The sequence below is a fragment of the Sciurus carolinensis genome, chromosome 2 (assembly GCF_902686445.1).
Source record: "Sciurus carolinensis chromosome 2, mSciCar1.2, whole genome shotgun sequence".
In the NCBI taxonomy this organism is placed as follows: domain Eukaryota; kingdom Metazoa; phylum Chordata; class Mammalia; order Rodentia; family Sciuridae; genus Sciurus; species Sciurus carolinensis.
In genome coordinates, this window is record NC_062214.1 from 133514153 (window position 1) to 133527014 (window position 12862).

General features: G+C 34.3%; 1 protein-coding gene across 1 annotated transcript in view; it reads left to right on the forward strand.

The window, feature by feature from the left end:
• The window catches only part of Nubpl (NUBP iron-sulfur cluster assembly factor, mitochondrial), a 202779-nt gene that overhangs the window by 48500 nt on the left and 141417 nt on the right, over positions 1-12862 (forward strand). Inside the window, exon 4 of the mRNA XM_047539925.1 lies at positions 1261-1351. Within this exon, the coding sequence (XP_047395881.1) occupies positions 1261-1351 (91 nt within the window). The remainder of the gene's footprint in view (positions 1-1260; positions 1352-12862) is intronic.

Here is a 12862-nt window from a genome sequence, read left to right on the forward strand (position 1 = left end):
ATATATACACAATGGAGTTTTATTCAGCCAAAAGAAGAATGAAATTATGTTATTTGCAGGAAATGGATGGAACTGGGGAGTATTAAGTGAAATAACCAGATTCAGAAAAGTGCCATATGTTTCTCTCATATGTGAAAACTAGAGAGAAGAAAGGAAAAAAAAAGGGGTGAGCAGGTGGGGGATCTCATGAAAAAAGGAGAGAGACCTTTAGGGTAGACTAAGGGAAGGAGGGAGCTAGGAAGAGGAAAAGTGGGCAAGGGGAGGTACTGGGGCATGGAATTGATTATCAAATTATGTTGTATGTTTGTATAAATATGCCACAATTAAATTCTCTATTCTGTATAATTATAATTCCCCAATAAAATTTTTTTAAAAAATTTGAGAGCTTTATCTTGGCAGGATATATGGAGAGTGGGAGAAGAATTGTGAGTCTTGGTGAAAATAGTTAGTATTAGCATTATGCTTTCTTGTGAGAAAAACTAATAATAGATTGATTTGGGGGAGAGGGAAAACAAGAGATAATTATTTGGGAATAATGAATTTTGTTTTCTGTTTCTTGACTAATTACTGATTAACTGGCAGCTAACAGAGACCAGTAAAGATATTCTTCCCTTTGGCACCTGGATATGTTATCAAAGAAAACAGTTTTTAGTTGTTTATGAATCCTCCAGAAGACCTAGGATGTTTGACTGATACTTACATGTAAGAGGTTGTCTGTTACGTCTGCCAGTATCCTTGTTAGCCAGATCTTTTATGCCAGATCTGCATTAGAAATTTCTCACTTGCTTTGGGAAGGTCTTGTTTCCATGATCTTTTTCGTTTTGTATTCTCTGGTGTACTTTCCAAAAGTTAATACTACATCTTGTTGGGGTTTTGTTTGCCATAGTAAATCATTATTTTAGCTTTGTTTGCATGTTACTTGTTAGTTCTCAGAATCATGTTTAGATCATTAGTTCTTAGTCTTCTTGCGATTGTATGGAGACCTAACCTACATAAAGCGTGTGTAGTGGATGGGAGACCCAAGCTACGAAACATAAAGCATGTGGAGTGGATTTTTCTTGTCAGTTATGCAGAAGATATTAGTAAATAAAAAGTATTTACCCTTAGCAATTTATGCTTTCACTTAGTGTTGCTTTGAAGGTTTAGGTTATGATTTTGGAATATTTTACAAATTTTCTTTTCAGTAGCCTGACTTATTACTGTGTACTTTATTTTGATGAAGAATGGGAATAATCTTATGGTAATTCTGTTTTCTTACAGTCAAAGGCCATTGGTTTGTTAGATGTAGATGTGTATGGTCCTTCAATTCCAAAAATGATGAATCTGAAAGGAAATCCAGAATTATCACAAAGTAAGTAAGAAGAGATAAATATTACAATAATAGTTGGACTTTTATATAGTATCTACTAGGTGTCATCACTGTGCCAGATACCAGGTGTACTTTATACATCATGTCATATAGTGATTCAGAAATCAGATGTGGTACCAGATTATCTGGGTTTGAACCTCAGCTCTGTCACTGACTGTGTGCCTATGAGTAAATTGTTTAGCCTCTTAGTACCTTGGTTCCCTCTATGTAAAACAGGCTAACATTTGCTATGAGAATTAATATATGTGTAATGCATTTGGTACAGTTCTGGCAAATAGTTAATGATCAAATATGATAGATTTTCATCAGTCTCTGTACATTAAATGTGTGAATGTGTTGGAAATATTTGAATAGAAAAAATATTTGGGTTAGGACAGATGAAAATTATTTTCTTCAAACAGATTTTTGTCAGATTTTTCCTGAAGCATTTTCACAGAAGCCAAAAACATTCGTTCCTCTCTCAGCTTCTTTATTGCCATTAAGAGGAAGAAGTGATTTTTTGAACAAATCTTTAATAGTTACTGTTTTTGTTATTACATTTTCTTGTAAGGCTAGCAATATAAAATTTAAGAATAAGGATATTCTGTGGTCAAGAAAAAGAAGAATTGGAAAAACTGGTAATTTTTCTTGAACAAATTTATGTCAAATTGGTTTAATAAAATTGATTTGTAATTTATTACAATTATTACACAATTGAATAATTTTTTTGTTCTTATTGGCCTTCTTATTTTCCAAAGTCAGGGACAAAATGACTACATTTACTAATGGATATTTATTGGATTATCTATGTAATAGAAATATTATTTTTATTGTTATTAAAAGTTATTTAGACAGTTATTTCAGGTGCTTTCATTTGTAGTTTATTTGTGGAGTAACTTATAATGTTAAAATATGTTTAATTCTTTATGAGACAGTAAGGTTCTCTGTCACATTCTCCAGAAAGCTTGAAGATCTAGTGACTAAAATTGACTTTAGCAGTTGTTTTCTTGGTTCATGAAAATATAAACTTAAAAAGCTGTTATTCTAGTTTCTTTGCTCTTGCCTCTTAGTGCAACACATACTTAGTTTGCAAATACATGACATGAACCAAGTTGAGAAACTTTCACAAAGGAGTAATGAATTTGTGTACTCTAAATGATAGAGTCCTCATGCCTGTCTCTTGATTGAAGTGATGTGAGAACTGGTGCACGCAGCCGTGAGTGATGGCAGAACAGAGCCCTCCGTGTCAGCCTCTCTTAAGTAGTCTGTTCACTCTATGCCAACGTAAATCCTTGAAGTGAACTTTAATTTCTTTCCTCTTGTTTTACTCAAGCTGTAATCTTAAATTTGATGTTTGCAAATTGGCTGCCATTAAGTAGGCTTTCTGGTAAAGATCAGATACTGGAAATCTTGGAAAGCGTGGGGGGAAAAACCTTTTTTGTGTTGACAAGCTGATCTTAAGTTCCTCGGGAAATAAATTGAAAGATTTAGACATTCACTTAAAATAATGTGGATTTTTAAAAACCCAACTTATAAATTATTTTTGAATCTTAAGAAAACCTGCTACCATACTAATTGGCTTCATTTTGACATTTCTACATTTTATCATGTTAATTTATCCTGTTTCACTCTCTATTCCAGAAAACACAAAGAAATGTAAAATTACCTAATTAACAATGAAGAAAAACTGTGAATAATTTGTTTTCAGAAGTTCAGGTTTTAGGGAGACAGACCAGCTTTTAGGCATTCCTCTGTTCCTGGATTGAGTTGGACAACCTTAGAGGGAGTAGGACTTCAGCATTGTCTCTTCTCTTCATTATTTAAATAGATTATGGTAATGTAACTTTCATCAATTTGTTTATTTTAAAACTCCATGGTAGGGTTGATAGCTCTTACATTTATCCACATTCTCTTCATGTCTTTTATCTATTTGAAGAAGTTATAGAACAATTAGAACATTTTGGAGAGCATATATTTTGCAATTATGACATTTTAGCCTTGATTATCAAGAGAAATTTTATATCTGATTTTAGAAAAATGAAATTCAATGATTGGAGAAGAAATTTAAGTTTATAGTACATTTGGATTCCTTAGGCTGAGAATGTTTCTGTAAGTTTAAAATGACAGTAGTGATTTCTTTGTTAGTGTATAAAATTTTGGTAATGGGAGGTTCAGCCAGTTTGTTGAAAGGGAATTATTATAGAAAAACAAACTGATTGACAAATTGTATGACTGCACATGACCAGTTGCTTTGGGAACCTAATGGAATTTAGAATGAAATGTATGTGTGGTTGGGGAAACTAGCATCTAAATCTGAATATAATCCCCCCTTTTTAAAACAAAAGAACAAATGCCAGTTTGTTCTCTCCATGTAAAATTTCAAAGTTATATAATATTCAAATTTTGTGTTGTCTTGTAACCAAACTACTGTCCTTATAATTATTTGACTAGAAAGTTTTCAGTTAAAGTGGAAAATGAATATTAAATAATAGTTGCACTCAGATGTATTGATACATTCCCCAATGTAATATTCTTTATTATGATCAGATTGAGGGCTTTCATTAAGTGTTTTAGTCAACTTTTTTGTCACTAAAAGTAGCGACCAGCACAATTGTAGAGAAGGAAAAGTTTATTTGGGGGCTCAAGGTTTCTAAGGTCTCAATCCATAAACAGCAGACTCCGTTCATCTGGGCTCAAGGTGAGACTGAACATCATGGCGGAAGAGTGTGGCAGAGGGAAGCAGCTCACATAATGATCAGAAAGCAGAGAGAGAGGTCTCTACTTGCCAGATATAAATATATACCCCAAAGCCACACCCCCAATTCCCACCTCCTTCAACCACATCCTACCACTTCAGTTGCCACTCAGTTAATTACTCAGTTAATTCCTAATAGGGGATTAGTTCACAGATTAGGTTAAGACTCTCACAGTCCAATCATTTCTCCTCTGAAGCTTCTTGCCTTGTTTCATACATGAACTTTTGGGGGATACTTTTGGGGGATACACCTAATACTTAAACTTTCTGAAATGACTTACTGGTAAAAATCTCTGCTTTCTTTCATAGTTTTGTGATGATGTCACTTTTGGTATACTTGGGAATTTGTTACCAAGTTTTATTGAAGAGTATCTTTTAAAGTACTAAAATTTTAAGAGCAGTGGAGAGAGGTTACCAAAATAGAAATGTCAAGCAATTTTATTGAGGATGACACAGTGATTATTAATGATGAAATGTGAGACTTTTTTGAGTGGGATCCATGTGTCCTTTCTATTGTTGTAGGATAGTAATTCGCACTCACATTACAGTTTTCTGCTTTAAGGAATTAAGCTTTTATTTCAAATTTAGGAATATGTATGTATGTGGCCTCATGAGAATTTGTGGAAAATCAACTTGGACAAATATGACCTTTTATAATAGCATCTGTCCCTGGTAAAACTATGAGAAAGAGACTAAGATTCTTTCTTTCTTTCTTTATTTTTGGTACCAGGAGTTGAACTCAGGGGTGCTCAACCACTGAGCCACATCCCCAGCCCTATTTTGTATTTTATTTAGAGATAGGCTCTCACTGAGTTGCTTAGCATGTCACTGTTGCCGTGGCTGGCTTTGAACTCAAGATCCTCCTGACAGCTTCCTGAGCCACTGGGATTATAGGCATACACCACTGCGCCCAGCAGACTAAGATATTTTAAAGGTAATTTAAGTGTGTACAGGATGAGAATCGGCTCTAGTTATTCCTGAATTTACCATGTTGTGTCCTGCAGGGAAGAGATTTAGGGATGTTGGTGAAGTTGTTGATATGTATGGGCACATTTTGATCCAGCGAATGGAGCTTCTGACTTGGATTTGCTTCTTTTGGTCATTGTCTTGTGGACACTTTGATTTTATCTGATGCTATTTTATCTGATGTACTTCTGATCATCTTTGAGGAAGATTCTGGGATGTATACCATAATCATAATGTTAAAAAAGTGACTTTTTATTTGCTTTTCTCGATTCTCTTTCTATCCCATTATACCTGGAATATTAATTCAAGGTGATGTTAATAATCAGGATTAAAGGAATCTTAAAAAATTGTTTTTCTCAGGCTTTAGGCACTTTTACCTCTGCAATATCTGAAGCAAGGTTTATATTATTTGAAGAGTCTCCTCAGTTTAGATTATTGAAGCAAAAGTTCATGCATCTCTCTACTTTGTAGTTTTTTGTATAGTTCATTGAATATGCTTGAACTAAATAACCTATCTAATGTGTGGTGAAACCCTTTCCCCTTTTCTTTTGACCTTCTTGAGTTGAAGATTAGCCATTCTCTTTAGATTTTTATTGCTGTATTGCAAAGTGTCTTAGTTTAGAATTGTAGCAAGTGAAGTCAGTGAAAGAATGCCTTGTTTCAAATAGAAGAGTAATGACTAACTTGACACAAACATCAGGAAATTATCTCCTCATTTAATAATAACCTAAATCACCTCCTAGTTCAATAATAACCTATCTTTTTAAATAAAAGAAGGAAAATAAAATGATAAGGGAATGAAATTTCAACAGTTAGTAAATGTTGACTAAATTAATGAATATGCAGTGATGGGTTTTTTTGTTTGTGGTTTTTTTTTGCAGTGCTGGGGATAGAATTCAGGGCCTCACACACATGCCAGGCAAGTGCTCTTATCATTAAGCCACATCTCCAGACTGCAATGAAGAGTTTCAAAGCAATGATAAAATCAAACTAGAAGAACCTTAAAGTTCTATTTTTTTTAATTGTAAGCACAAATCATAAATGTTACATTTTCATTAAATGTTACATTTTCATTAAAATAAAAGAAAATTTTCTCTTTCCCTTTTGTACATACAAATACATAGATGGTTGCTAAGCTCTGAGTACATTCATTCCCTTGCCTCAACACTAGCAAAATCACCACTTACAAAGCAAAACAAAGGCTAGCCAGATGTTAACCAAAGCAGTTTCCTCTTTTTCTTGGAGACACAAAGCTGGACTGTATATATTCTAGCTCTTGCAGTTAGCTTTTCATTGAGTTATACTCAATGAAGTAGAAGCAAAGGTGACAGTTACTTACAGGACTGACCTAATTAGAGAAACTTCCACATATAATCCTCCATTCCCTTTCCCATTCCTCCAACTTAATGCAGGTGACTATAATGAACTTGGGAAGCTATATAAATTGGAAAGTACCTTTTTTCCAAAGAAGCTACCCACTTATCAAAACATTCACTTTTTAAACTTCACACAAGCAAGAAATAATATTTGAGTCATTCTACAGTCATGTGGTCCTTACCATTGGGGATAGGTTCTCATAAGTGCCTCATTAGCCGCAGAATAACTTGTATTTTAGTAGCTATTGCTTGTTCAACTATAAATTTTTTTTCATAGGGCCACAGCAAATAGGTTTGATCATGTATCTGTGTATGTGTTAAAAAGGCCACACATTTTTGTGTTTATGGTTAATTAGTACGTGCCACCAGAGAAGTCTGGTGTTCTCCCATGCCTCTTTCTCTTTTTGAGTTAGATCTGAGGATTGTCCTTGAGGTGTAAAGATTGGTAGGAACGCACATTTGTAATATGACCTGTTAAGACTGTTTGTCTTCTTTTTCAGTCTGGACCTAGTTTCAAAACAAAACAAATCAATCAAAACAAAACCAAACGTCTTCATTTCTTATTTCCTAACCCTTTGTTTCTCAAAATCTTAGTCACCAAATTTTCAGTATTTTCTTTCAGATAAGAAAAATTAAAATAATTTCTAATTGTTAGGTAGCAGGAGGATTAACTTGTGATTTTGTTTATACTTTTTAATTTATGTGCCTTATGAAGCTTTTGTTTTTTAAAATAGTCACATTATTATTAATCTGTAGTTACTTTAATAGTTTACTGAGTACTTTTAGTGGTACTTAACAAAACCTATGGTGCTTTCTTTCTTTCTTTTCCCTTTTGGTTAACAGAATGCAAAGTGTTTAAGAAGGAAAGTAGTCTGGTGAAAGTAGAATATAAAATGAATTTTGAAGGTTTAAAATGTAGGGAGTGTTCATTCATGTATTGGAACATGGGAAAAGGCAATAGTGCATAAGTAATGATACTCTATTAAGAACCATGAAAAGTTTTGATGGTCCAGATTTGAATAAAGTACATAAATAGAAATAGAGTATAAATAGAATCATAAGCTAATTCTTCCTTTACCTAACAATTATAAGTTCTTTTAATTTTTTTTCACTTTTGGTGAGGCTAATGAGAGAGAAGAGAAATTATATATACTATAAAGTGTTTTAAAAATTAAAAAATATCAATGAAATAGAGCATCTTTTTCACTTTCCTTTGGATTCCTTCTCTAGATTTTATGTATATGGTACATATACACAGGGTATTAGACTGAAATGGGATGTTGTTCATCAAGGTTGTATAGATAACACTAGGCATAAAAGTACAGGGTTTCTTCAGTAATATCTGTGGTATTGACCCAGTGAGTGATCTGTTCTTTCAAAGAGCAATTGTTACAGATCTGGAGAAAATAGAGTAGCAGTGTTTTATTGGGAGACTTAGTTTAGCTACTAGCCTTCTCTAATTTTCATTTTGGAAGCCATTAGCCTTCTAGTTGTTATGAATTGTAGCCTAAAATTATATTATTCCTTTTCATCTCTTGAAAAGTGACAGAATAATAAAAATCTTTATCATTACCAATATTACTAATAGTAACCAACACCACCAGTAAAGCCCTTTATAATCTGGTCCCAGCTGCCACCTAAATTCTAAAGCCTCTGTTTCACTCTTATTTTGTTACTCAGTGACTACTAGTCACAGGGACTCTGCTTCTGTAACATACCAATCTCTGCTGTTTCAGATCCCTCGCATGCTTTATTCTCTTTGCTTTGAATGCCTTCTGCCTCTTCTGCTCCCACTGTAATCATTCCACTCACCAGGTCTAGTTTTAACATTTCTTTTTCCATGAGGTCTTCTGTGACTCTTCAGCTTCCTTATCTCTATTGTAAGGATAAAGTATTTTGATGTGATCTGTTTAAAAATTTTTTTTAACTATTGAAGGATACAACATCTACAGAGTGGAGGCTTTTTGTTTGGTTTGTTTCTCTAATGCTTGGTGTATAGTATACATGCATTAAATTTTAGTGGAATAAATGAATAACATCAGTGTGTTGCTGCATAATTAGTTTTCTGCTTTGTATATATTAGATAACTTACTTTGAAATTTTTTCCTGAATAATAAGGCAGTTTAAAGATATTATCTTTATAGTAGAATTTTTTTTTTTTTTTGGGTGTTGGGGATTGGACCCTGGGCCTTGTGCACACTAGGCAATTGTTTTTTCACTGAGTTAATCCCAGTAATTAGTCTTTGTGAAATACTTGAGAAGTTATCTTATATTACTTCCCACCCTGGATTCTTAAAAAAAAAAAAAAAGAAAGAAAAAATCTGTATGGTTACTAATCTGACTTTTGAGCATTATATTATGTAGAGTGAAATGATTTTTCAGGCTGTTGCTGTATGATAGGGCAATGCTAGTCTTATTTTGTATCTTATTTTCAAATTGTTTGGCATTGTTCTACCTACTTATAAGGATGGAGTCCTTTGGGGCCTGAATTTTAGCCATGATAAAAAACAATATTGTTGAGAATCCCAGATCTGGGACTATGAACAACTGTGAAAAGGAGAAGGAACTAATAGGCCAGTGTACCTCATCATTATTTCCTCAGAGCATCCTCATTGCTAGGCTAAAATAGTACATGGAATCTAATATTAAGACCTCATTTGAGAGTGTTTATTCTTGGGATTAGTATTTTTTTAAATTTATTTTTATTGTGAAAAATTGGGATACATGTTGTTTCTGTTTGTACGTGGAGTAACAGCATACCATTGCGTAATCATACATTTACATAGGGTTATAGTGTTTGATTCTTTCTGTTATTTCTTCCTTTCCCCACACCCCTCCTACCCCTCTTTTCCCTCTGTACAGTCCCTCCTTCCTCCATTCTTGCCCCCCTCCCAACCCCCATTATGTGTCATCATCCACTTATCAGCGAGATCATTCGTCCTTTGGTTTTTTGAGATTGGCTTTCCTCACTTAGCATGATATTCTCCAATTTCATCCATTTGCCTGAAAATGCCATAATTTTATTAATCTTTATGACTGAGTAATATTCCATTGTATATATATACCACAGTTTCTTTATCCATTCATCAATTGAAGGGCATCTAGGTTGGTTTCACAATCTGGCTATTGCAAATTGAGCACCTATGAACATTTATGTGGCTGTATCTCTGTAGTATGCTGATTTTAAGTCCTTTGGGTATAGGCCAAGGAGTGGGATAGCTGGGTCAAATGGTAGTTCCATTCCAAGCTTTCTAAGGAATCTCCACACTGCTTTTCAGAGTGGCTGCACTAATTTGCAGCCCCACTAGCAATGTATGAGTGTAGCTTTTTCCCCACATCCTCGCCAACACTTATTGTTGCTTGTATTCTTGATAATCGCCATTCTAATTGGGGTGAGATGGAATCTTAGGGTAGTTTTGATTTGCATTTCTCTTATTACTAAAGATGGTGAACATTTTTTCATATGTTTGTTGATTGCTTGTAGATCTTCTGTGAAGTGTCTGTTCATATCCTTAGCACGTTTGTTGATTGGGTTATTTTTATTCTTGGTGTAGAGTTTTTTGAGTTCTTTATAGATTCTGGAAATTAGTGCTCTGTCTGATGTGTGAGTGGCAAAGATATTCTCCCACTCTGTAGGCTCTCTCTTTGCATTGCTGATAGTTTCCTTTGCTGAGAGAAAGCTATTTAGTTTGAATCTATCCCAGTTATTGATTGTTGCTTTTATTTCTTGTGCTATGGGAGTCCTGTTAAGGAAGTCTGATCCTAAGCCAACAAGTTGAAGATTTGGACCTACTTTTCTTCTATAAGATGCAGGGTCTCTGGTCTGATTTCAGGGTCCTTGATCCATTGTGAGTTGATTTTTGTGCAGGGTGAGAGATAGGGGTTTAGTTTCATTCTGTTGCATATGGATTTCTAGTTTTCCCAGCACCATTTGTTGAAGAGGCTATCTTTTCTCCATTGCATATTTTTGGCACCTTTGTCTAGTACAAACCAAAGGAATGAACAACCCATTCAATGAAATAATATCAGAAAATTTTCGAAACGTGAAGAATGAAATGGAAAATCAAATACAAGAGACTTATAGAACACCAAATACACAAAATCACAACAGATCCACACCAAGGCACATTATAATGAAAATGCCTAACATTCAAAATAAAGATAGGATTTTGAAGGCCACAAAAGAAAAGCATGAGGTTACATAGAGGGGGATACCAATACAGATAGCAGCAGACTTCTCAACCCAGACTCTAAAAGTTAGAAGGGCCATATTTCAAGCTCTGAAAGAACATGGTTGCCAACCAAGAATCCTATACCCAGCAAAACTAACCTTCAGATTTGAAGATGAAGTAAAATCCTTCCATGATAAACAAAAGTTAAAAGAATTTACAAATAGAAAGTCTGTGCTACAGAATGTTCTCAATATTCCATGAGGAGGAAATGAAAAACAACAATGTAGGTCAGCAAAGGGAAGAACTACCTTAGAGAAAAACCACTTGAAGGAGAAACTGAACCAAGTTAAAAACCAAAAGTAAGCCCAAATGATTGGGAATACAAATCATATCTCAATAATAACCCTGAACATTAATGTCCTAAACTCATCAATCAAAAGACATAGACTGGCAGAATGGAGATTAGTATTTGTAATAGGTTAGGAGAAGTAGTGAGTGAGGAATCAATGACAATAAGGTTTTGATTTTATTCTGCTGCCTCTAAGGACTTTCAGTTTAGGAAATGAAAGCAGAAACAGCATCTTACAGTTTAATGGAATAGGGATCTCCCTTATAGTATACAAACCACAAACTTTTCTGAGATGATAGGATGTCTTAAACTGGCTTCCCCAGAAAGCAGAGCTCATGCACTTCTAATTTATTAGGTAGTGCAAAACTGGAGTAAAGAAGGAAAGGAGGGAGAGCCAGTATGAAACTACGTTTTCAAACTAGCTATTGCTAAATAGGACAGATTGCTTGACTGCATGGGCCTATATAATCTTCATGTGCTAGACATAGGACAGTCTGTTTCAAGTTGTGTATATGTGAGTGCCTGGCAGAGACCTATGATGTCTCATGGTGTCCTATCCTTTGGTGTTAACATGGAAGCTTCTGAATGGGAGGTGAGGAACACACAATGTGTAGGCCTGAGTGAGCTGCAGCCCTGTAGCTGCCACTGTGAAGTGGTCATAGCTTATGCAGTCCTGATTGCTATAGTGGCAGCTGGAATGACAAGTGAGGCTAAGAAGGTCTGGATGGCACATGTGGCACCTCTGATACATGGGGTTTAGGGGTGACAAGTTGAACTCTTCTATAATCCAGACACAACACACTCAAGAAGAGATAGGATTCTTTCCAAATTTTAATATCCCAAATTCTTAAGAAAATATGGAATGATCCCCAAATCTTTTAAACAAATACATTTCAAAGTTTTATTCTCAAGGGAGTGTATACTTCAGAGGGATATTTGAATGATATTTAGAAATGTTTAGTTTCAAAGCTGTTACAGTAAGATATCTATAAATATATGCATATGTTTTTATTGATTTTTTCCCTTTAGTCTGATAATTGTTGATTTTTCAATATATAAAATTTGGTAATACCAAAGTCTAGAACTGGAAACCTGACTTCTTTAATAATGGTACTCATTAGGAGTAAGTGATGCTGCATAGGTGATATTGGTTAGTTTTAAATATAGTAGTATTGTGGGGATTGGACTTTAATATAGGGGCTTGGTTTGAACTGATGGTCATTTGATCTTTTATCTGGTTTCTTATTTCAAGTAAATGTTTGTACAATATGATGGTATATATTGTACATTAAACCCAGAAGCCTCAAATAGCAAGTGTACTCTGTCACATCTGGGTAAGAATTGTAATGAAAAATTGAGGTACTTTAGCTTTTAGTATTCAGGAATAACCGAGTCCAGATGTTCCTGTTTGGGTATATTAGTAGGCGCCATAGATGTTAGAAGAAACTTCAGGGCCATTTTCATTTAAATCTTTATCACAGATTCAGGGGCAAAAAGTATACCTCCTCACACATATTTAAGTAAAGCATTTTTAAAAGTCTTTTTACTTGCAACTTAATTAGCACTGGCTTAAATAAAAATAGTTGCCCTCAAAAATATAAGCTATGCATATTTTAAATCTGGTTTTAAAATATATGGTTGGATCAAAAATGAAGTAAAGGAGGCATTACTTATGTTCATTTAGCAAACATTTATTGAGTATCTTCTAGATAGTAGGCATGAGAAGTACTTTGTTCTTTAACTATCAGACCAAATAAAATTTGGTCACTGCTCTCATGAGCTTATAATACACATACTAGACAGTGATCCTAAGTTTCAGCACCAACTGTCATGGAAGTATAAGCATGGTTCTTTGTGAACCCAGAGATGGTAACTAAATCAGACTGGAACTTTGAG